Source organism: Medicago truncatula, chromosome 1 (genome assembly GCF_003473485.1).
Source record: "Medicago truncatula cultivar Jemalong A17 chromosome 1, MtrunA17r5.0-ANR, whole genome shotgun sequence".
Lineage (NCBI taxonomy): Eukaryota > Viridiplantae > Streptophyta > Magnoliopsida > Fabales > Fabaceae > Medicago > Medicago truncatula.
Window position 1 is genome coordinate 8419413 of NC_053042.1, and position 24181 is coordinate 8443593.

Sequence of the window (24181 nt, forward strand, 5' to 3'; positions counted from 1 at the left end):
AGTTTTCAAGACAATAAGACCTTTTTCTTTACAATAATACCTTTCAATTAATATTATGTATACTATTGCTAAAATATTATTTTTTCCATTGTAAACAAACCGATAGTTAATAAAAAGTTTTTGTCAAAAAAGAAAAATCTGGTCAAATATCATTAAAATATTTAATACTAGTATGTAAAAATCTTACAGTTAAGTAAGGAAATCAAACGACGTTGGCAAATCAATGAATATTTTATTTATGAGATATGGAAGGAGTATTAATTTGACGACTTGTTTTAGGTAAACGCACAGAAAACAATAAACAGACATTTTATTACCGTGTGCAGTGTTCCATATCTTGTCTATAAATGTGGAAGTTCCTACCTCAATCCAATTCCAAACCAACCTAGCTGTCTATCACTAACTCTGCGTCTGCATCATATCAATGGCTAAGACTACTCCTAACCACACACAAACTGTATCTGGTTGGGCAGCTCATGATTCTTCCGGCAAGATTACCCCATACACCTTCAAAAGAAGGTAACTATCTTTTATTTATTTCATGCATTCTTGTATATATTGTAGTACCTTTTTGATCTTAACTCTTCAATTTCAATTTCATGTATTAAGGGAGAACGGTGGTACTGATGTGACTATAAAGATATTGTATTGTGGAATTTGCCATACTGATGTCCATCATGCCAAAGATGACTGGGGCATTACTATGTACCCTGTTGTTCCAGGGCATGAGATCACAGGGGTTATAACTAAGGTTGGTAGTGATGTGGAGGGATTCAAAGATGGAGACAAAGTGGGTGTGGGGTGTTTGGCTGCTTCATGTTTGGACTGTGAGTACTGCAAAACAGATCAAGAGAATTACTGTGAGAAGTTGCAGTTTGTATACAATGGTATTTTCTGGGATGGTAGCATCACCTATGGTGGCTACTCACAAATGTTGGTCGTAGATTACAGGTAATTGGATCTCATGGTTTAAAGCACACAACAGTAGTCGTTGAATATTAATTAATTAATTATTATTGTGCTTCAATGAGTAGTCACATCACATGTCTTGTTTTTTTTGTAAGGGACAAGTCGTTGTTTATTTTTACTATTTTTAATACTAAAACTCATCTTTTTAAATCATCTGCCAAATGAAAATAATACTAATAATAAAAGGAATGATTCCGAGGTAGGTTTGGAATATATCATTATTCCAGTTTTATTAAATACGATTTTATAGTACTAAACTTAGAAAAAAAAAACAAAAGAAACAGATCAACAGTGTGTGTAAATTTAAAATTTTAATACCCAATTTTTGAATCACTGTTCTACTAAATTAATCTAAGAGATACTCTAATATTTTGAGTACACACATGGTTCATGACATATTTTGATGTGAAGATATGTAGTACACATTCCAGAAAGCCTACCAATGGATGCAGCAGCACCTCTACTCTGTGCTGGAATAACAGTATTCAGTCCCTTGAAGGACCACGGTTTGGTATCAACGGCAGGGAAAAGAATTGGTGTTGTTGGTTTGGGAGGACTTGGTCACATGGCTGTAAAATTTGGTAAAGCATTTGGTCACCATGTTACTGTCATAAGTACTTCTCCTTCCAAACAAGCTGAGGCTAAGGAACGTTTGGGAGCTGATGATTTCATAATCAGCACTAATCCAGACCAATTGCAGGTAACCCATGTGTATTTGATTTATTAATTAATTGCCAATAGTATTTTAATGATATTTTATATTTTATGTTGTTGTTGACAGGCTGCAAAGAGAAGCTTAGATTTCATTTTGGACACTGTATCAGCAGATCATGCTCTATTGCCCATATTGGAATTACTCAAAGTAAATGGGACTCTATTTATCGTTGGTGCACCTGACAAGCCATTACAATTGCCTGCATTTCCATTGATATTTGGTAAAATTAATTATTGATTATTCAAGAGTAGATTAGTAGTAGTATTAAATACTAAATGCAATTTGTTGTTGTTGATTTATTATTAATTTTGACAGGGAAAAGATCCATAAAAGGTGGAATCATAGGAGGAATAAAAGAGACTCAAGAAATGTTGGATGTTTGTGGGAAGCATAATATCACATGTGACATTGAATTAATCAAAGCTGATACAATCAATGAAGCTTTTCAGCGTCTTTTGAAGAATGATGTTCGTTACCGTTTTGTCATTGACATTGCTAATGCTTCCCCTGCAACCTAACCTAAAACCCTTTGCTTTGGGAATGATATATATATATATATATATATCATGGATAACTGTTTTGTTTTTGTTGTTGTAAGACTCAGTTCAAAAATACACCCTAGTCTATCTATTTTAATAAGATTACTTATCTATCCTATCCTATCCTTGAATATTACTCGGATTGGTCCTTTAATAATGGAGTACTTGGTCATTCATTTTAAAAACTATCGGTTTTGGTCCCTTTCTTATAGTATTTTTATTTTTTTTTAAACTCAAAAAGGATGATTTTATATGTTTTATAAGTCATATAAATATAAATTTCAGGGGTTTGCATTCCAAGTTGGTTTACAAATTGAAAGTAAATTAAAACTTAAATTTAGAATCAAGACGAACAATTAAGATTGTCTGAATCCCTCTATGTTCCTGTTGGGTAATTTGATATCCTAAATAATATCAACTTTGTTCCTCTGTTCATGATACTAGTATTATCAAGAGTTTGACGCTAGTTAATTTCCTATGTCTAGATAAATTAATCAGAGAGCATTATATCTAGTTCTAGTTACAAAACCTAGTGTTAATTGTGATTTGTATTTTAAAATTAGTTTACAGTTGATCAAACAATAAAAATCATTCAACACAAGATAATGAATAAACATATTTATAGATTGCATTAAAGAGGACTCATATATATATATATATATATATATATATATATATATATATATATATATATATATCACATGGTTTTAAACAGTACCATAGATGTTTATTATTCAATCATAATCTAATGAGTAATACATGCAAATAGAGTGACGAGTTTTCAATCTTGTTGCCAAGGGTTGAAAATTGCCTCTTATGGTTGTTAGGATCACATCTTATGCCTTCACGGCTAAAAGCCTTATGTTAATTGGGTGGTAAATGATTATGCTGCTAGCTAGCTCTTGTGTGTAACAAATCTTAAAACAAATGGTAGTTTCTTATTAAATTTAGGCATACTAGCAAGGTAAGGTCACTAAAATTATAAGCAAGGGTCGGTCCAAGGGTAAGGTCACCAAAGCTCTGGCTTTAGACATACAAACAAACAAATATTTTTTATTAAATTTTATAAGCAAAAAAATCTTATGTGGAGACAAAAAAAGCTTCATATAACAAAACTTGCTTTAGGCCTTAGTTAATTTTGAAGATTATTGGGCTGACTCCCAATGAAAGGAGGGGAAAATTAACCTTCATGTTCAAATAACACTTACATTTACATTTGCATCCCTACAAGGGCATTAGTAATAGTGTGATTCAAACCCGAGACCCGGGTTGTAAAATCTATCTTTTTATTACTAGACCAAACGTTTAAAATTTATAATTGTTAACTAGATATAAATTTGAAAGTTGTAGAAAAAACTATCTGCATGACCTTCAAGTAAAACTCTCTAACCTTTGAAAAATTTATGTTCCTGGAAATTGCTGACTTCGAGCGCATGACCTTCAAACAAAACTCTCTAACCTTTAGAAAATTTCTGGTTCTTGGAAATTGCTGATTTTGTATAGAGGGTTTTTTGAATTCAACTTGTCCAACCCAGATGATCTTCAATGAAAGTTGTCGTGATTTTGAGAAGCTAGATGTCCATAAGCAATCATTGAAATGGAAATCGTACAAACATTTCTTTAGTGCCATATAATGTTTTCTATTGGTAAAAATATTAAATGTGGTCATATCTTACTTACACTTACACACAAGCGCGTTGATTATATATATATATATCAATTATTAATGGGGCAAAAATCGAGCCTCACTACATCCATGCATTATTAACTACTAATTTCTATAGTTAATTAATTACTAATTGATTGGTAATTGACTGAGCTTGTGGGAGGAGCTTCATTGATTGCCTGATGTCTACGTGGGAGAACATTACACAACAACGTGTGAGATACACTCACTAACTTGCGTGCAAAGCTATTTCATTTTACCCATTTGTGGACTCACATATGTATGTATACACCGACCTCTTTCTCTCTATATATTATTATTGTTCAGAAGATTTCTTATTCCAGTTTTAACATCAAATTATATAATAAGTTCGAGTCTAAGCATATCAATATTTGTTAAATCAATATTTTTCTACATGACATATTCTGGTTGGCTTTGTTATCTTCGAAGATCAGGTGAGTTTTATTTATTCATTTTCTACAACTCTAATTCTTATATAGCTTCCTTTGTAATCATAATTAATATATATGTATTCAATTCCATTTTTCTTCCCCGTACGTCATGTTCAAATCAATAATTAATAACTTAAACTAGTTTAATTTGTCTTTCTTTGCAAAAAGAATTCTTCATTATGTTATATGCTTATAGCTTTAGTTTACTATATATGAAAAGAAATTTATAGAGGATGATCATGAATAAACTACTATTAGAAAATTTTGAAGTAAATTACAAAAGATTAGAGATAGGAAAAAAGAAAATGAATCTAGTTATCAATTTTAACGTCGATATACCAATTAGCAATGAAATTAGAGAAATATTATTCTTTTTTGTTAATCCAATTTTATCTAGCAAATGATATTGATGAGTTGATTTTGTGGAAATAAATTAAGCAGGTAGATCACGGAAACAATGTCATAAGGATGATAGCTTGTGTAGGAAGTCAAATGTAAATGAAGAATATTTTGAAGCATTTAGAACAAAGTCTTATATTGAAATATGCAACAAAGCAAAAGTGCAATTTGAGAAGACAATCAGCACCAAAAGACTCTCTACCTCTTGTTCAACATCTCTTCCTCCTATATGCATTAATCTCACCGAGTATTTGCTCGAACCCCGACAAGAAATAATAACAAACATGACACAAAATTTTAAGGTGCATCATCTTCTAGTTGACTATTTCGAAGCTAGCTTAGAAGCATGTCGTTGTTGTGACACAATCCTTGAAGGAATCCACGCAACAAGACTTTCTTATACAAGAACTAAACGATTTGTTAAGTTAAGCAAAAGGGTGATTAATGAACCAACAAAGAAAGATATCTATAGAGAACTTGCTTTATTTCCATCAAAATTACAAAACAATCCTTTGTCTGTTATTAGTACAATGCAATTCCATGACATTCGCAATAGGTACATGGAACTTCTTCAAAAACTAACATCAAAGAGAAGGAAAATTCAAAGAAGATTAACATTGATTAGTGTTTGCAAGAAAGTTGGAGGAATTGCTCTTGTTACATCACATGCTGCTATTCTTATTGCTTTATTAGTGGTTTCTTTTCATAGTGTTGTTGGGTTAGTGGCTGCACCAAGTATTGTAGGTGGTTTAGTTGGTTTGTTCATAAAGAGAATAAAAAATAGAACTAATTGCGAAAGACTATGTGAACAACTTGATGCTGCTGCGAAAGGGGTTTTTATATTGATAAATGATTTGGATACTATGAGTAGGATGGTGAAGAGGTTGAATGATGAGGTGGAACATAGAAAAATGGTTGCTCAAGTTTGTGTGAAGAATGTTGGTAGTAAATGTGAAATATTGAAGAGGTTTATGAGTGAATTTAGTGATCAAGAGTCAAGATTTTTGGATGAGTTGGAAGAACTTGAAGAACATGTTTACTTGTGCTTTCTCACCGTTAACAAATCTAGGAGACTTGTTCTGCAACAAATTACAGAGAGATCACAACATTAATTATATTATATTATATTAATTTAGAAAAGAAAATATGAGAGACATATTTTAAACTCAATTATATTGCTTACAAGTAATATTATAGAGGAAATAAATAATTCACGGACGTGATTTTCACACGTTGCTTGTTGTTTTTGTTTATTTCCTTTGGTTCTCCTAGACAGCATTATTCTCCCTTTACTTCACCCACATTTTTATTTTATTATTCTCTGTAAATTCACTCATTCACCTTATCTCTATTATTATCTGCTTGTAATGCTTTGATAGTAGATGAATAAATCAATTTTAGGTTTTTGAAACATGTACAAGAAAATAACTTGAAACAATTTTAGATGCAGTGAATATCATTTTCTTTTCTATTATCACCAATTCTATGCTACATCATTTGAAAATTACAAAACTGAGAATCTCTTTCGCAAATTTATGTATTCCCTGATCATCAATTGGGGTAAAATACAGTGCGACCATTAAATTTGATTGATCGGATAGGCGAACCATGAGATGATACCTTATTACAAAATTTGTCGTCTTGTTCTATGGAAATGTTTTCAAGAAGAGGAGCTTGTACGATAAGATCTTTTCTACCACACCAAATGCAGTTTTTAATATCAATTTTTTTTAGGAGTGGTAAACAAAGGATCATACACTCATTGGAGGGATCAATAGTAAAAAGAAGTGCTCTGCTAACAAAGTCTACAAATTGCTGCTCTTTTTCACCTGTTATGATTTATTCGTCTTCCATTTTGTCTTGCGCTCTTTGTCATAAACTGTGGCTGTTTGTCTCTAATATAACAACTAGAACATATTGTAACATTATACTACACCAAAATCACAGGAGTTAGTTACTTACTTAATTTACAATCAATGTTGATCTGGTGTAGAATATCAAACTAGCTTCGCAACAAGACCAGACGCCTGAATTTTAATTTATCCATCTCTTGGACAACACACAAGTTCGAACAGCATCTTTTGTCGGAAGTAAAGACATGATGCAACTTATAAGAGATTCATGATTATTAGCATAATCTAAATCGATCAAAGTGTTTAATTTTTTTATTTTATTTTTTATCAAATTAGTTTATTTGTTAGAGATGGGTGATAGCACCTTGCAACTTGTTTGTGCGGCAGAGGTAGGAGAGGAGGAGTGTGTGAAAAGGTTTGAGAGATTATTAGGTCTGTGAAGAAGAAGTTTATAGGGGAGCTTTTTTATAACTTCTGAGGTTTCGTTTGGTTTTTATAACTTTTGGAGCTTTTTTTAGTGTATATAAATTTTGGAGATTTTATTTTATTTTATTTGTGGGCTTGGGTCATCGCTTTGCATAATTATTTGAAAGTTTCTCTTTACAACTCCATGTTGATGATTGCCCTTTTGACCCCCACAAATGTGCAAACCGTTCAGGAGATAACTTTCGAATAACATTTTATGTTTTTTAAGGTTTTGATAGATAACTCTTGAAGGTTGTTTCTTAGGATAAGGAACAAATAGGGAGTCAAATAAACAACCATCCTCTATGTGATAAGAGGCGGCCCTGGACATAGGTCCAAGGTGCGACGGCCTAGAACCCATGTTTGTAGGGGCCCAAATATTTTTTATAGGGGATGTATATAGAAAAACTTGTTTTTATAGGGGTATTTATATGAATTCTGCTCTTCTCCCAACACATTTTGCTCGCGCTCAACTGAACTTCCTAAAATATCCCTATGAGAGTTAAGTTGCGCACAGCATGTTAAGATGCGCTGATTTTAACACATGCGTTACTTAACTAATACAGGGGTATTTTCGATATTTCAGTTGGGTGCGAGTGAAATGTGTTGGGAGAAGAGAAGCAATCTATTTATATAGAAAATTGCACTAGGGGGTCAAACATGAATAGAGTTTTCAGCCCTAATGATATTTTTGCTATATACCCCCTAGCAATTGTTTTCATCCCTAAATTTCACTGTCAAGTGAGCCATACAAAAAACTTGGAAATTTCAGATCATGAAAATAGAAAATTGATGATAATTCAAGTGTTATTGTTGATAATAGTGAAAATCTTGGTGATGATTAAGAAAAATAAATTTCTCATTGTGATATTTATGATACAAGAAATTGGGGGAATCTAAATAATATGTTAGAGGGTGTTCTTATCAATCATCTTAATGTCAATACATGATAAGCATCCATTTCCTCAACACCTAAAAAAAATTACTAAAAATGTCCCATTAATAACTCTATGTCAATGCCTTTCAACAACATTCATTTATTTCAATATAATTTGATAGCAATGTATTATGGTATAAATAACCAATGTAAGAGGGGGGAAATAAACTATTTTTCTATATTTATACCAAAATACATTGTTTTTTTCTTGGTAAATAGTTTTTTTTTTATTTGCAAAATGATCATTAATTAGACTCATAAAATTAAGAAGATTGTGAGCTTAACCGCAATTATTTATAAAATTTTGTTGAAGATTGAAGATTAATTGGACTATAAACAAAATAAATCACACTTACACACTCATTTAAATACAACATGATATGCTGGAAGAGACTATGGAGATCCTTTTTTTTTTTTTTTCTCCATTTAAATACAACATATATATAGAGATCATCTAACGAGATTACATTGGAGCCTGATCTGTTTTCCACCATTGGTGATGCTACTCATTTTGATCATGGATTTAACAAAAGCTCTTTCAAATTCCATTTGGGAATGAGCATATTTGGAAACCAATGCTTTAGTGGTTGGATGAGTAAGTAGAGCTTGATCAGAAGAGAGTATGCTTTTTCCTTGAAGTAGTAGTTTGTAATAAGCATTGTCAAAATATGTGGCAGTTGAGTCCAATGGGGACCCTGAATTTTTCACCTTGTTTTTAATGTGACATTTGCTTTGGAGGTTGCTTGCAAATGATGGGTTTAAGGAAGGGTCAACAGCTTGTTTAGGGCTGAATTTATGGATTCTATTTTGGAAGGATGAACAATGTGCAAAACCAAGGGTGTGACCTCCTACATATTATATATATATATATATATAACAAACAGTTATTGTAATAATATATAGTTTGAAAATGTAAAGTTTATTTGATGATTTAAGAAAATAGTACCTGAGAGGGCAACGAGATCTTGCAAGGAAAGTCCTCTTTGAGAGAAGCTTTGTTGTAATTGGGAGATGTTGAAAGTGGGAGCTGGCAATTGTCTCGTTTCAGTAGCCTTTGAGATTATACCATCCTTTCTTCCTTTTGGTACTTCCCAATTTGGCCCTCCGGACTAATGACATGACACTCAAAAAATGTATTGTTATTTGTTACTGCAACCTTTAAATTATTATAATTCATATCATCATTTGTGATTGTGACTTACCAGAGTGACAGCGTCTCTAGCAGCAAGAGCCAAAATATCAGCACAAGACACGACCCCTGGACAAACTGCTTCCAATGCTTTCTTAGCATTATCAATTACATAAAATGCATGCAATGATATGTTTGGAGGTCCATCCTTTTCTGCTTTATTCTTTCCCTTTGTTTTCAACAGAACAGACCCATCACACCCCTTCATTAATTTATTTATTTATTAATAAACGTTATCAATCTATATAGTATACTATAAATAAATACTAATCATGTGATTCATATATATATTTATATATATATCATTACCCTTACGAAGCAATCATGAAAATGCATGCGAAGCAGAGCTGATGGAACTGTTTTGTCATTCATGGTTGCTTTGTGTACTGCACCAGCCACGATGGATTCTACCTGAGGACATGTATGTTCATAGTAATTCACACTTAATGCACTTGCTAGAGAAGTTAAGGACACCATTATCATCATGAGCAACACCATTCCAATAGTTGATGCCATGTTTCAAATCACAATTGAAATTAATTTGTTGTAATTATATGTTTGTGTAAGGAACAGTAATGAGAATGATATTTATAGATAAACTAATTGGAGTTGTTACATGAATTTATGGTTGTTAAACATATTTGGTGATCTATTAGTGGAGTGGTGTGGTGTGTTTAAGCATCTTCTTTTAAATAAACAATAGTTGCATTTGGTATCATTGCTTTAGAAAAGCTATTATATATCAAAAGCAAACACAGGTATTTTATATGCACTGGAATTTTGTTCCTCTTTTCAGTTTAATTATTATCTCACTTTGATTATAAATTTAAACATAAAAATGTTAATAACATGCTATTTAATACTGTTTACAGTGATTTTTTTATCTAAGAAAAGTCAATAAAATCTGCAACACAAATAATGTTTAATCAAATAAGTCCGGACAAGTTTGGGTTGTAAGGATTAAATTTTTTTTTACTAGGGGATTGAATTGATTGAAAAATGGTTTAAAGATGATTGACTTGAAAATAAATTATATAAGTAAATACAGTAGAAACTCTATAAATTAATAATGTCAGGATCGGAGAAATTTATTAATTTAGAGAGTTATTAATTTATCGATAAATTAATAATTATTAATTTAAAGAGTTTTTAAGTAATTATACTGTACATACCAAACAAAAAGGCAAATTAGTCTATGTCTCTTAGAATTACGTTGCACCAAATATTGTCCAGCACATCCAAGAAATATTGAAGGGTTAAGAAACATTGAGTTGTTCTTCTTGCCACCCAACATGACATCAAAGATTCAACCTTGCGATGCTGGGATAATAAGAGCTTTCAAGATGCATTACCGTAGAAGGTTTTACCGCAAAATATTGGAAGGTTATGAGGTGGGACAATCTGATCCAGGGAAGATAAATGTCCTTGATGCTATCAATTTGGCAATCCCAACTTGGACGATAGATGTTCGAAAAGAAACAATAGCGAATTGCTTCCGACACTGTAAAATTCGTTCAGCTAGTGACGTTGTAGGAAATTTGGATGAATCCACTTTTGATGAAGAAACTCAAGACCTCCAGACTATGATCAATCAATGTGGCTATCGTAATAAGATGGATATCGACAATCTAATGAACTACCCAGGTGAAAATGAAGCATGTTCGGAGGTTCAGAGTTTAGAAGATATTGTGTGTACTATCATTGAGAACAATGCAGAGGATGACGAACGAAGATGATACGGTGTCTTTGGAGCCTGTTACGCGAAAGGAAGCACTTATGGCGTCGAACACTCTTCACAACTTTATGATACAATACAAAAATACAACACCTCAGCTATTGGATGCAATAAGAAAAGTTAGAGATGAGCTTCAAACAAACTTGAACTTTAAAGGAAAACAAACAACTATTGAATCATATTTCAACAAAGTGTAATATATTTTTTTTTTTCAGTTTCTATGAATTATTAATTTATGATTTTCTTGGGACCGAAAATTATAAAGGAATCTCCCAAAAAATTATTATCTTATTATTTTATCGAATTATTCAATTTTTTACACTGGCTCAAGTCGGGACCGGACAAATTTATTATTTTAGAGAGTTTATTAATTTAAAGAGTTTTTCCTGTATACGATTGAAGTTAAAAAGTTTGAATAAAAGTGCACGGACTTATAAAAGACTTGATCTTTTAAAGTTCTTTGTATGTAAAGACTTGAAAGTAAATTTGCATATTAAAGTAAATGAAGGGAAATGCTTAAATTCAAAATTCGACACATTTAATTTCTTGAATGATAATATTTTAGAAAGCTTGTTGTACAAAAAAAAAATTAGAAAGTTTTTGTCTTTTTTTTTTTAAACATGTTTGTAACATGGATAGTCATTTTAAAAATAATATTAATCTCCTAACTCTCATCCTTGTGTTTTTATCATTTTATTTGACAAGTTTTTATCATTTCTTTACTTGATTTTTTTGGTTATTTTTAAAAGCAAAATTTAAAATTGCTGAAATGGGAGAGATTATGATCGTTGATTATACATAAGCATAGTTAGGATTACGTAATCCGAACTGCAAAAGATATTTTTGATTTTTTTTTTTGTCAGGTAGCCTAGTGACTAGAATTCACCTTAAAAGGTGAATAAGTGGGGCGTTCGGGGTTCGAACTCCGACCCATACATATAATAATGCATTTTCCTACCAACTGAGTTATGCTCACGAACATATATTTTGGAAAATTTTACAGGTACATAAGAGTATCATAAGATAGGAAAAGAAACAATCTAGAGAGTATTGGGTTACTATTACTAAGATGCAGGTGATAAATAGAAGGTTAAAATATGGTTTTGATCCCTGCAAATATGTTTCGTTTTGGTTTTAGTCACTGTAATTTTTTTTTGTTGTTTTTGGTCCCTGCAAAATATTTTACTTTTGAAAATAGTCCCTGACTATTTTCAAAAGTAAAATATTTTGTAGGGCCCTTTTTAAAAATCAAAAGATTTTATAGGGACTATTTTTTTAATAAATGAGTTCAGTCATCATGTGTCACGTGTGCAAATCATCACAAAAGTGGGGTCAGGGACGAAAACCAAAACGAGACATATTTGCGGGGACCAAAACTATATTTTAGCCTAAATACAAACAACTCTTATTGATGTGGTAATACCTAATAATTTTCACATAATCATTCGGTTTTATTAAAAATGAGTTCTATTAATTTAAAGATCGATCAAGAAATAATTGAAATCTAACAAAAAAAAATTATCTCATTTGGTAATTAAAGTTTAATAATTAATTTTTTTGAAACAAATGATCAAATATTGTTTTGGGTCTTGTTAACGAGTATCCCAGAGGATAAGATGGTTTAACTGCAAGCAATTTTGTGACAACATCACTAGTAATTGTATTCATATTCACAGAGAAGGCAATTTGGTGGCAGATGCTCTTGCCAAGAATGCTCAAAATCTTTCTTTATACTCCACTCAATGGTGGACCCCCCCCCCCCCCCCCCCCCCCCCCCCGCCCTTTTATTTCTTCTTTGCTTCGTAGGGATAGCTTGGGTTTGCCGGTTACTAGATTCACCATGCTTTGAGTTTCCCCCTTTCTACTGGTTGAGGGTTTTGTAGAACTTTGGATGTAATTGGTTCAGGCCTCTCCTGCTCATATTTGATTTCTAGCTTTATCAAAAAAAAAAAAAAAAAAACGAGTGTCCCAGAGGCACTCTTTAAACATCCTAAATTTAATAATTATTCTTTTAAAAAATCAACTATTACAATCTTCAATGCATTCAATACATCATTTTTCAATAAAAACTTACTATTTAACATGTTTAAAGAATCGGAGAAACTCGTTAACATTTTTCTATTGTTTTAGATGAAGTTAATTATCCACTTAAGATGAATCGGTGCAAGTATAAAGCTACCTTATGCAGGGAAAAAGTGGCTACAATTTTATAAAAGGAACGAGTCTCGCTGAAGAAGCATGTTGACCCAGAAATAAATGATTGGGCGAGTTCTTTAACTCATGACATGTGTTTTAACTTTTAATCAAACAAAACAGTACTCTGTAATACTAATCCCTTGATTTTGGCACCAAATTGTACGTTAAACCATATATCTAACAAAACGATATCTAACAACTAGCATTAAAATTTGGTTTGGTAAAGACCTAAGTAAACATGACAAATCAATACGTACCTTGTCGATACATTTTTTTTAAGAGATACTTTGTTGATACGTATAGATAAAATCAGCTTCCTATTGTTTTAATGTAAAAATTTCACACATGAAAGAAACCTTAGCCAAAAAACTTTTGTTGTCATAGAGGAAGAAATTCTACATAGAATTAATAAATAAAAAAATATAGACAATGAACAAGACTCTATATAAATTTAAAATCTTAGGAAATCAATAATTTCCCAATTCTTGCAGTAAAGCTAGAACAATAGTACTATTCATATTACAACAATGAGTTTAATAGTATATATATATAAAATATAGAAACTAGAAAAATGCTTATTAATTTCTACATGCTTGATAGGATGATGATTGTCAATTCATGCGATGCAAGCCATATGGCTTAATTCTGAAGAAGGGTGGCGGGCTGCTCCAGTAAAATAAAAAAGCATGCCTCAGCCGTTCTGGTGATTGCTCAACCACCGTCCAAAAATGCGACATTTTATCGGAAGCACGCTTCTGATAGTATTTTTATTTTGAGCTGGGGCGAATTAAGAAATTTTCTAATGATTATGTGAAAATGTTGAATCCAAAATTAAACCCAAAACCCATAACTTTAGAGAACCCTTATCCTTATGATTAATTTTGGGGGTTATTTAGAACTGGATCTTGCTAGAGAAAGATTGACCAAATCCCCAATTGGAAGGAACAATGTCTTGGAAAGTTCTGGTTACTCCATCGGTAGTTGTGACCTTGAAGGACATAGATTGAACATTCAAATAAGCATTGGATTGCCAATTTGCACCCCAATTTCTTGACATAGCCATCCAATCAGTTTTGGAACCTTTAATGGAAACAGATTGGATTGAACCAGCACCAGCCAAATTGCTGATCAACACTAACTCAAAGTAGTCCCTTCCATTCACACTGAACCTAACTCCTCCATGCTTTTTGCAAGGAACCCTGCCCAAAAATGTTCAAATATATATCATACTCATTAATCTTTTTTTTTTTTTTGACATAAACCAAGGTATTTCATTGATAAAGAGGGAAATCCTTACATAAAGATGGATAGATTTGTTGAGGGACAGACCCCACCCAACATATATTTCCAACTGTTTTTGCCAATCCCACAAGGCTATGGGCTACTTGATTACAACTTCTTCCAGCAAAATTAACAGAACAAGTGCTAAAACGTGACAAATAATCTAAACAGTCTAGGATTAGAAACTCAATAGCTGCAATTTTCTTCCTACGAAGTAGGCAATGAACAACCTGTTCAGCATCAGTCTCTATACACAGGCTTGTGAATTGCTCCCCTTCCGCCCAGCTTAAACACCATCTAAGCGCAAGCCTCTCAGCCACGAGCGGGGTCACCATCATCTCTTCCTTACGAGTAGCAGAGAACAGAACAGCACCATGGTGATCTCTAGCAACAAAACCCCAACCTGTGCTGCCATCTGTGAAAACTCCAGCATCCACATTGATCTTGACAGTACCTGTCTGAGGAGGGCACCACCGAGTGGGAGCGCGGGAGATTGGATGACACGCTGCTTTTCTATTAGCCAAATTAAACTCTTCAACTAGAAGCACTGCTGACTGCGCAATTAAGGCAGGGTCAAAAGGTGAGTTCTTAAAAATCAATTGGTTCCTTCCCTGCCACAACCGCCAAAGGGTAATACCAAAAACCTGGACAGCTAGAGGGTCATCCTTCTTCAACCAAAGTTCCATCCACTCTCTACACATACTGTTGGGAGGAATATGAATTCCAAGTGGAGATGAAAACCAAACAGCTTTCGCAGCCGGACAGTGCAAAAAGAGATGATTCAAATCTTCCAGACCAGAGTTACAAAGAGGGCACGATTGGTCCAGAGATATACCTTTTTTACTGAGATTACATCTGGTAGGGAGAATGTTGCTAGCAAGCCGCCAAAGGAAATTTTGGGCGCTCCTGGGACCATTGAAATTCCATATCTGCTTCCAAATATCAGATCCTCTCACTGAGGAGGATTCAGCCACTTCTTTAGATTTGTTCTCACACAGTAAGTGGTGGCCTGACCTAACTGAGTATTCACCTGATTTCTCCCATTGCCACGTAACTTTGTCATCAGGAAGTCTAAAAGAGATTGGGATGCTAAGGATTTTCTTCGCAATGAAGCTGTTGAATGAAGCCATAATTCTTTCTCTATCCCACGAACGAGTTTCGTGAACGATAAGATCAGCTACGACTGCATCCTCATCAACTGTACCTTCTGTTCTCTGAATCGGAGTACACCGTGTTCCAGGAATCCAGTTGTCTTTAAAAATCCGAACAGTTCTGCCGTTGCCAATCACCCAATGAGCGTCGTTCTCCACCAGCTCTCTAGCTTTCATGAGGCTTCTCCATGCATATCTCGGTTGGAATCCCACCTTGGTGATAGAAATGCTTGTCCGGGGAAAATACCTGCTTTTCAGAATACTAGACATAAGAGAATTATTGTCAGCCAAAAGTCTCCAATATTGCTTTCCAAGAAGAGCTTTGTTAAAATCACTGAAAGACCGAAAGCCCAAGCCCCCTCTCTTCTTGGTTTCTCCGAGCCTACCCCATCTCATCCAGTGAATTTTCCTCTTGTATTCATCAGAAGCCCACCAAAATTTGGCCAGCATTCCTTCCACAGCATCACAACAACCTTCTGGCAGCTTGTAACAACTCATGATGTAATTTGGGATAGCCTGAGCAACTGCTTTGATTAAAGTTTCTTTCCCAGCACGGGAGAGACATTTCTCTTTCCAGCCTTTGATCTTCTTCCACACTCTCTCTTGGACAAAGGAGAAAACCTCCTTCTTAGACCTACCAAAAATCACCGGCAAGCCTAGGTATCTGGAATGGGTATTCACAGTCTTTATATTAATCCTTTGACAGATGATTTCTTTATCATGATTAAGCACATTTCGACTATATGAAACCTCAGACTTGTCCAAGTTCACAATTTGACCCGAAGCATCCTGATAAGTATTGAGAACAGAGATGATACATTGAGCTTCCTCCACACTTGCCCTGGCAAATAACAGGCCATCGTCTGCAAACAGTAAATGGGTGATCTTTGGCGCATTCCTAGCTATCCGGATTCCATGAATTTTGTTGTCCTTTTCTTCTTTCTTAAGGAGACCCGAGAGCACATTTGCACACAAAATGAAAAGATATGGGGACAATGGGTCACCCTGGCGCAATCCCCTTTCTGGAAAGAACCTACGACTTGGTTGGCCATTGATGAGAATTTGATACGAAACTGTGGAGATACACTGCAAAATAGTGTTAATGATATTCTCAGGGAAATTCATAGATTGAAGCATGGATTTTACAAAGGACCACTCTATCCGGTCATATGCCTTGGCCATATCGAGTTTCATCGCCATCACCCCTTTCTTTCCTTTAGTTTTCTTTTTCATCCAATGGAAGCACTCCATGGCAATAATAGCATTATCAGTAATAAGCCTCCCTTGAACAAAGGCGCTTTGCTCCTCATCCATAATTTCCGGAAGGATTGGCTTTAACCGGTTGGCAATAGTTTTAGTAACAATTTTCATCACCACATTACATAGGCTTATGGGGCGGAATTGGTTAGGAGAGGATGGGTTCTTACATTTAGGAATCAAAGCTATGAAAGTTTTGTTGATGCATTCTGTTGATTTTCCTTCATTAAGAATACCCAAGGCTAGAGAAACAACCTCACTCCCAACTATGTACCAGTACTTTTGAAAGAAAAGAGCAGGTAAACCATCCGGGCCAGGAGCTTTAAGAGGGTGCATTTGATCAATCGCATCCTTGATCTCAGCTGGGGAGAAACTACGGTTACACCACTCCACATGCTCAGGAGAGAGCCTATCTTTAACCACTAAACAAGTCTGATCCACTGTTGTTGGATTTGAAGAAGTGAATAATCCAGCAAAATAATCAACAAGCACCTTCTCCACCTTATCTCTACCATTCCACCAAACACCCCTGTCATCCTTGATCTTTTTTATTGAGTTAATCTTGCCTCTCTGTTTCGCTTTTGCATGGAAGAACTTAGAATTCTTATCCCCTTCCTTCAGCCACGTTGCTCGACTCCTCTGCCGCCACATAGTCTCCTCTGTTTGGAGCAGCTCCGAATGTTTAGCTTCCAACTCTCTGAACTTTGTAATATTATCAGGAGAACCATCCCAAGAGGCGTGGTTATTGAGTTGGGTTTCAATCTCCAACAGCTCCTTTCTGATTTCAGATGTTATGTACTCTTTGAACTTAGAGTCTAGGGATTGCATGGCTTCAATCTTGCTAGCCAAACCTGTTGCATTATTCCAGGAGCCTCTAACCATTGCTTCACATCTGTCATCATCAGCCCAACACTTTTCAAACCGGAACACATGAAGCTTTTTCTTATGCGCATCCTCCAAACACACATCCAACTCAATAGAAATAGCAGCATGATCAGACCCAAATCTTGCCAAGTGATTGATCTGAATGGGGGAAAACCGTTTGATAAATTCATCAGAAGCAAAAACCCGATCCAATCTACATTAAATTCTACCACTTCCATGTCTGCCATTTGACCATGTAAAAGGGTAACCATTAAAGCCCAAATCAAGAAGGTTGCAATCTTCCACCGCATTTCTACTCAAGGACAGTTGCAAAAAACTTCTAATATTACCACCGGCCTTCTCTTCATTTGAAAGGATATCATTGAAATCCCCGCAACATAACCACATATCCTCCTCAACCGGAGTAAGACTTCTCAGCAAATCCCATGTTTTCTTTTTATTTGTTTCATCCGGGTACCCATAAATTCCAGTAATACTCCAATATTTGCCACTTTCAACATCTTCAATCCTCCCCATAATATGGTTTAGAGAGTAAGATCTAATTGACAGGTTTACACTATCCATCCACAAAAGCGCTATATCACATGCCCTTTCTTTACCAAAACCATCACAAGGAACAAACAAACCAGAAGAGAATCCACAATTGATTCTGACTCTCTCCATTTCATCAGACTTTAATCTAGTTTCCATTAAGAAAACTACTTGAGGATTTTGGATACGGATGAGCCTTAACAAGGCTCGAATTGCCCGAGGGTTCCCCAACCCCCTACAATTCCAACTTAAGAGTTTCATTGGGGTAGGAGGTGTTGGTCATCCAACACCCCCTCTGGTTTATTGATATCAATCTCCATAGCTACAAGATATCTCTTTTTCTCAGCACCTCCCATCACCTCCACAACACTATCTGTGACAGTAGCTACACATAACTGCCTAATTCCCTCCTAATTTCTTCCCTTTATCTTGGGCTTTTGGCTTTTGAATTTTGGGACCCTTTTGGCGACTCCACTTCTTTCTCACCTTAGTTTCCTGCTTCTTATCCTTCGCACCAGTAGCAGACTTTTGAGATAAAGAAACCGAGTCTAGAGTTTCAGCTACACCTTCAATAGCCTTGCTTGTTTCTTCAGACCTTGCATCCAACGCAACATTTTGTTTTTCCCCCACAGGGGTCTCTGCTTCGTCAGCAACAAGCGCTTTTGAGGTTTTCTCCTCTCCTGCTTCAGAACACTTACTTGAACTAGTTGAGGAGAAAAGTGACTTACTGCACGTACCAGTGTTAGGTTCCTTCTTGAATTCCAACTGAACCTTTGGTAATGGAGAAGCTCTCATCCAAGAACCATAGGCTTGATCCTGTTCTTCCACGTCTGTATACCCTTCACTATCTTGTCCCGTTTCCTCTTCACATTCCTTCATCTGATGGCCAATCCTCCCACATTTGTAGCAGAAGTTGGGTAATCTTTCGTACTTGAAAAAAATTCATAGGTTTCTTTTCTGGTATTTCAGCACAGTACCTCGCTTCAAAGGGTTCCTCAGATCTATCGCCACTTTGATTCGAATAGATTTCCCCATTCTGTTGTTGTCTCTTGGATCCACTTCAAGGAATTTTCCTACTAGATCTCCAATTTTTTTTGCCATTAAATCATACCTCAGCTTAAGGGGAAGATCATAAATTCTCACCCAGAACTGAACAGTGTGTAAATCCAGCTCTGAGGGTTGTTCCTCTCCTGAAATCGTATCCAGAATCAGAAGGTTACGGTCGAAGCTCCACGGACCTGATTGAAGGATGTTTTCAGCATCTCTGCGTGAGGAGAACTTGAACAGGAAGAGATTTTTATTCAGATCTTGAATCTCAACAGTGTTCTTCAGTCTCCAAGCTTGGATCATTGTCTGCTTAAAAGCTCTCACATTGTACGGAACATCGGTCCAGATCTTTCCTACTAATGTGCGACCGAAAGCTTCACCCTCTGTAATGACATCTTCCTCTACTGTGATTCCTTCACCCTCTTCCTCCATTAACCGCGCGACCCTTTCTTTGTCCATCGCAAAAACCACGAAACCACACCCCGCACAAACCACACAAAAAAAACAACCTACACTAAGGAAAGGGGCACAACCAGTAATCAAGACTAGAGAAGAGCCACCAAGGAGATGGGTGTAGCCAGAATGGATCTGGGAGGTCCCACCACATAACCCTAGCAGAGCAAGAGTTGGGGTACAACCTACACTAAGGAAAGGGGCACAACCAGTAATTAAAGTTTAATAATTAATTTTTTTGAAACAAATGATCAAATATTGTTTTGGGTCTTGTTAACGAGTGTCCCAGAGGATAAGATGGTTTAACTGCAAGCAATTTTGTGACAACATCACTAGTAATTGTGTTCATATTCACAGAGAAGACAATTTGGTGGCAGATGCTCTTGCCAAGAATGCTCAAAATCTTTCTTTATACTCCACTCAATGGTGGACCTCTCCCCCCCCCCCCCCCCCCCCCCCTTTTATTTCTTCTTTGCTTCGTAGGGATAGCTTGGGTTTGCCGGTTACTAGATTCACCATGCCATGAGTTTCCCCCTTTCTACTGGTTGAGGGTTTTGTTTTTTTGTTTTATGTTAGAACTTTGGGTGTAATTGGTTCAGGCCTCTCCTGCTCTTATTTGATTTCTAGCTTTATCAAAAAAAAAAAAAAAAACGAGTGTCCCAGAGGCACTCTTTAAACATCCTAAATTTAATAATTATTCTTTTAAAAAATCAACTATTACAATCTTCAATACATCATTTTTCAATAAAAACTTACTATTTAACGTGTTTAAAGAATCGGAGAAACTCGTTAACATTTTTCTATTGTTTTAGATGAAGTTAATTATCCACTTAAGATGAATCGGTGCAAGTATAAAGCTACCTTATGCAGGGAAAAAGTGGCTACAATTTTATAAAAGGAACGAGTCTCGCTGAAGAAGCATGTTGACCCGGAAATAAATGATTGGGCGAGTTCTTTAACTCATGACATGTGTTTTAACTTTTAATCAAACAAAACAGTACTTTGTAATACTAATTCCTTGATTTTGGCACCAAATTGTACGTTAAACCATATATCTAACAAAACGATATCTAACAACTACCATTAAAATTTGGTTTGGTCAAGACCTAAGTAAACATGACAAATCAATACGTACCTTGTCGATACATTTTTTTTAAGAGATACTTTGTTGATACTTATAGATAAAATCAGCTTCCTATTGTTTTAATGTAAAAATTTCACACATGAAAGAAACCTTAGCCAAAAAACTTTTGTTGTCATAGAGGAAGAAATTCTACATAGAATTAATAAATAAAAAAACATAGACAATGAACAAGACTCTATATAAATTTAAAATCTTAGGAAATCAATAATTTCCCAATTCTTGCAGTAAAGCTAGAACAATAGTACTATTCATATTACAACAATGAGTTTAATAGTATATATATATAAAATATAGAAACTAGAAAAATGCTTATTAATTTCTACATGCTTGATAGGATGATGATTGTCAATTCATGCAATGCAAGCCATATGGCTTAATTCAGAAGAAGGGTGGCGGGCTGCTCCAGTAAAATAAAAAAGCATGCCTCAGCCGTTCTGGTGATTGCTCAACCACCGTCCAAAAATGCGACATTTTATCGGAAGCACGCTTCTGATAGTATTTTTATTTTGAGCTGGGGCGAATTGAGAAATTTTCTAATGATTATGTGAAAATGTTGAATCCAAAATTAAACCCAAAACCCATAACTTTAGAGAACCCTTATCCTTATGATTAATTTTGGGGGTTATTTAGAACTGGATCTTGCTAGAGAAAGATTGACCAAATCCCCAATTGGAAGGAACAATGTCTTGGAAAGTTCTGGTTACTCCATCGGTAGTTGTGACCTTGAAGGACATAGATTGACCATTCAAATAAGCATTGGATTGCCAATTTGCACCCCAATTTCTTGACATAGCCATCCAATCAGTTTTGGAACCTTTAATGGAAACAGATTGGATTGAACCAGCACCAGCCAGATTGCTGATCAACACTAACTCAAAGTAGTCCCTTCCATTCACACTGAACCTAACTCCTCCATGCTTTTTGCAAGGAACCCTGCCCAAAAATGTTCAAATATATATCATACTCATTAATCACAACACAATTTGTGTACAAATATACACTTGAAAATCGTCGTTAACCACTTTAAAATTATGGCTAATTGTGTTACAAGGCCGATCTAATACTTTTTAAAAATAAGTGGGGCCTAAAGCAAGGTTGAATATATGGTGCCTTTTTATTAGAATATGAGGTCTTTTTCCTCGTAAAATCTAATAAAAAATAACTTTTTTGTTGGGGGCCTAAAGTGAGGGTTTTGGAGGCTTTACCTTTAGACCGGCCCTGCAGTATGAGCACTTATACATAGACCACCTTAGGTGGCATACACGTGAAATCCACACAATTGTGACATGTAGCAAAAATAGTAAAACTCATCCAAAAAAAAAGGTGATGGTGTGACGTGAAATGACTAAAATACCCCTTCCATATGAGGGTGTACATGAGTGGTACATAAAAAAAAAGGGTGTAAACCTATCATTTTTCATGCAGTATTGAGTGCATAGTTAATGAAGGGTAACAACTTGTTATATTAACCACATATTTAAAATGCGATAACCATCTAATTTGGTGTGAAAATATAATTTTTTTTTAGAGGGATGTCATTGGTCTTATTATAAGGATATTAACATTTATAATTATTAAAACAAGACAAGATATAGCACAGATCAAAATTCTAACCTTTGAAATAAGACAGGGACGATCCCTCCTCTATAGATTCCAATCTTTTCCCAAGCAGGTTGTGCCATATCAAAATGCTTTAGAGGTGGGTTGCACCAACCTCCATCGTCGTTTGGAAGATCAAAATTTGGAGGACAGAAATTTGTGGCTGTTATGGTAATAGATCTTCCTTTTATGCACCATCTTGGGTCTGTCTTATAATCACAAATGATTTTGTAGCATTGCCCACATGAAGCTCCATCATTAAACAAAGCAGTACTTAATGCAGCTGTTCTTGTCCCATACCCTTGTGAATACAGATTCCCATAACCACAAGCTCCTCCTGAATCACACATATTCAAATTATCGTTACCGATTTACAACTAATCATGACTAACTTATGTAAAGACCTTAAACAATATTCGACTAATTCTAACATGATTATATATATACAGAAAATTACACATGAATGGAAGGCATCGCTACAAATAAAAGAAATCTATAAAAAAAAAACTAGAAATAAAATGTTGAAAAGTGGTGTGACAAGGGCTTACCCATAGTGCCTTCCGCATCACTACCCCATAAAAAGTTGCATGAGCATTGGTCCATCCAGAAGCTTTGAAGGCATAGGAATTTATTGTGAAACAACATAGTCCAATGAGTGTGCCCAAAATAAACATAACTTTGGTCATTTTGATCTTGCTAATTAATATGTTGAATGCTTAAAACCCAATGTGAAGGATTGTAGAAGGATACAATACAAAAATGGAATTTGTAATTGTATTTACATATATTGTTTGTTATTTGAATCCACAAAAGGTTTGGGTTTAAATAAGGGAACAGAGGGTCTAAGGTAACGATGGAACATGTGAGGTACTGCAAGATGAGATAGCTAAGAAATAATTTTAATTTATGAATGAGTGCAAGAATACAGAGTTTTGAAGGTTATTGAATTATTTCCATGTTCTCTTCAGACTTTGTCTTCCAACCCACATGCCAACGTAAGAGCCGTAAATGAATCAAAACCCACAACCACCATTTGGTCCTCTTTTTTATTTTCTCCCCCTTAATTTTTGCTCATACCAGATCCCAATGTCAACTTAGTTTAATAATAATTCTAATTTATAATTACACTAAAATCCTATCCTATTTTGCTCCAAAAAAAAATCCTATCATATTGCCTAACAAGCACAACCAATCAAACAATAATTTTTAGTGTAACATGCAATTAATACACGGAGAAGACTGACATTGCCCTTTGGATATTGGTTAAAGTATTAAAATAAGTAAGTTTGCATAAAAAAAAAATGGTGTAATTATTGTTAGAAAAAAAGTAAAAACTTATATTTCCAAAATAAAATTTCTATTAATGAAATTCTTAACAATTGTCCTTATAGCTAGTAAGACCCTTAAAACAATAATACAATGAGTAAATTATTCTTTTCCCCTTCAAAAATAATGTGATATCACAAATTACAACCATCTCCTCTCATGTTTTATGACATACACAATCCTCCCAAAAATGCAAAATTATATATTTTGATCCGAATATATATTTTTCCGTTAACACTTTTGTTCACCCTGGTTAAACAATTTTTTATTTTATCAAAATGACCTTCTTTGTCCCAATTTTTTTTTCTTCGCTTTCATGTCTTCCATCTTCTTCATTTCATTGTGGAGAGTTCATCACTCAACCATCATCATGTTTGATGTTAATATATTCT

General features: G+C 34.7%; 6 protein-coding genes across 7 annotated transcripts; 3 read left to right on the forward strand and 3 right to left on the reverse strand.

Moving 5' to 3' along the window:
* Nucleotides 1-319: 319 nt before the first annotated feature.
* On the forward strand, nucleotides 320-2408 carry LOC11420425 (probable cinnamyl alcohol dehydrogenase 6). The gene is made up of 5 exons (XM_003589500.4): nucleotides 320-519; nucleotides 610-951; nucleotides 1381-1669; nucleotides 1751-1904; nucleotides 2000-2408. Exons 1-5 carry the CDS (start codon nucleotides 425-427, stop codon nucleotides 2200-2202), a joined length of 1083 nt encoding a protein of 360 aa, XP_003589548.1. The 5' UTR covers nucleotides 320-424; the 3' UTR covers nucleotides 2203-2408.
* A 1810-nt stretch (nucleotides 2409-4218) lies between these two features.
* On the forward strand, nucleotides 4219-5910 carry LOC11420426 (UPF0496 protein At1g20180). Its single transcript, XM_003589501.4, has 2 exons — nucleotides 4219-4344; nucleotides 4783-5910. The coding sequence occupies exons 1-2, from the start codon at nucleotides 4305-4307 to the stop codon at nucleotides 5850-5852; spliced, it is 1110 nt and encodes a 369-aa protein (XP_003589549.1). The 5' UTR covers nucleotides 4219-4304; the 3' UTR covers nucleotides 5853-5910.
* Nucleotides 5911-8400: 2490 nt separating this feature from the next.
* Nucleotides 8401-9737, reverse strand: LOC11415324 (peroxidase 64). Of its 2 annotated transcripts, none has more exons than XM_039831635.1 (4): nucleotides 9494-9737; nucleotides 9198-9353; nucleotides 8942-9104; nucleotides 8401-8843 (listed from the first exon to the last, which is right to left on the reverse strand). In XM_039831635.1, the coding sequence occupies exons 1-4, from the start codon at nucleotides 9698-9700 to the stop codon at nucleotides 8446-8448; spliced, it is 924 nt and encodes a 307-aa protein (XP_039687569.1). In that variant the 5' UTR covers nucleotides 9701-9737; the 3' UTR covers nucleotides 8401-8445. The 2 variants fall into 2 exon arrangements, with proteins under 2 accessions (XP_039687569.1, XP_003589551.1); XM_003589503.4 differs by having other exon boundaries at nucleotides 9198-9386.
* A 739-nt stretch (nucleotides 9738-10476) lies between these two features.
* Nucleotides 10477-10920, forward strand: LOC112418065 (CENP-B homolog protein 2-like). The gene has a single exon (XM_024774259.1). The coding sequence runs from the start codon at nucleotides 10477-10479 to the stop codon at nucleotides 10918-10920; it is 444 nt and encodes a 147-aa protein (XP_024630027.1).
* A 3087-nt stretch (nucleotides 10921-14007) lies between these two features.
* On the reverse strand, nucleotides 14008-18481 carry LOC112418067 (uncharacterized). The gene is made up of 3 exons (XM_024774267.1): nucleotides 18026-18481; nucleotides 14445-17827; nucleotides 14008-14314 (listed from the first exon to the last, which is right to left on the reverse strand). Exons 1-3 carry the CDS (start codon nucleotides 18479-18481, stop codon nucleotides 14008-14010), a joined length of 4146 nt encoding a protein of 1381 aa, XP_024630035.1.
* Nucleotides 18482-20979: 2498 nt separating this feature from the next.
* On the reverse strand, nucleotides 20980-23466 carry LOC11417231 (expansin-A11). The gene is given in 4 exon segments (XM_003589506.4): nucleotides 20980-21797; nucleotides 22479-22800; nucleotides 23012-23035; nucleotides 23038-23466. Coding segments are annotated over 4 exon segments (765 nt in total). The 5' UTR covers nucleotides 23150-23466; the 3' UTR covers nucleotides 20980-21490.
* Nucleotides 23467-24181: the final 715 nt, after the last annotated feature.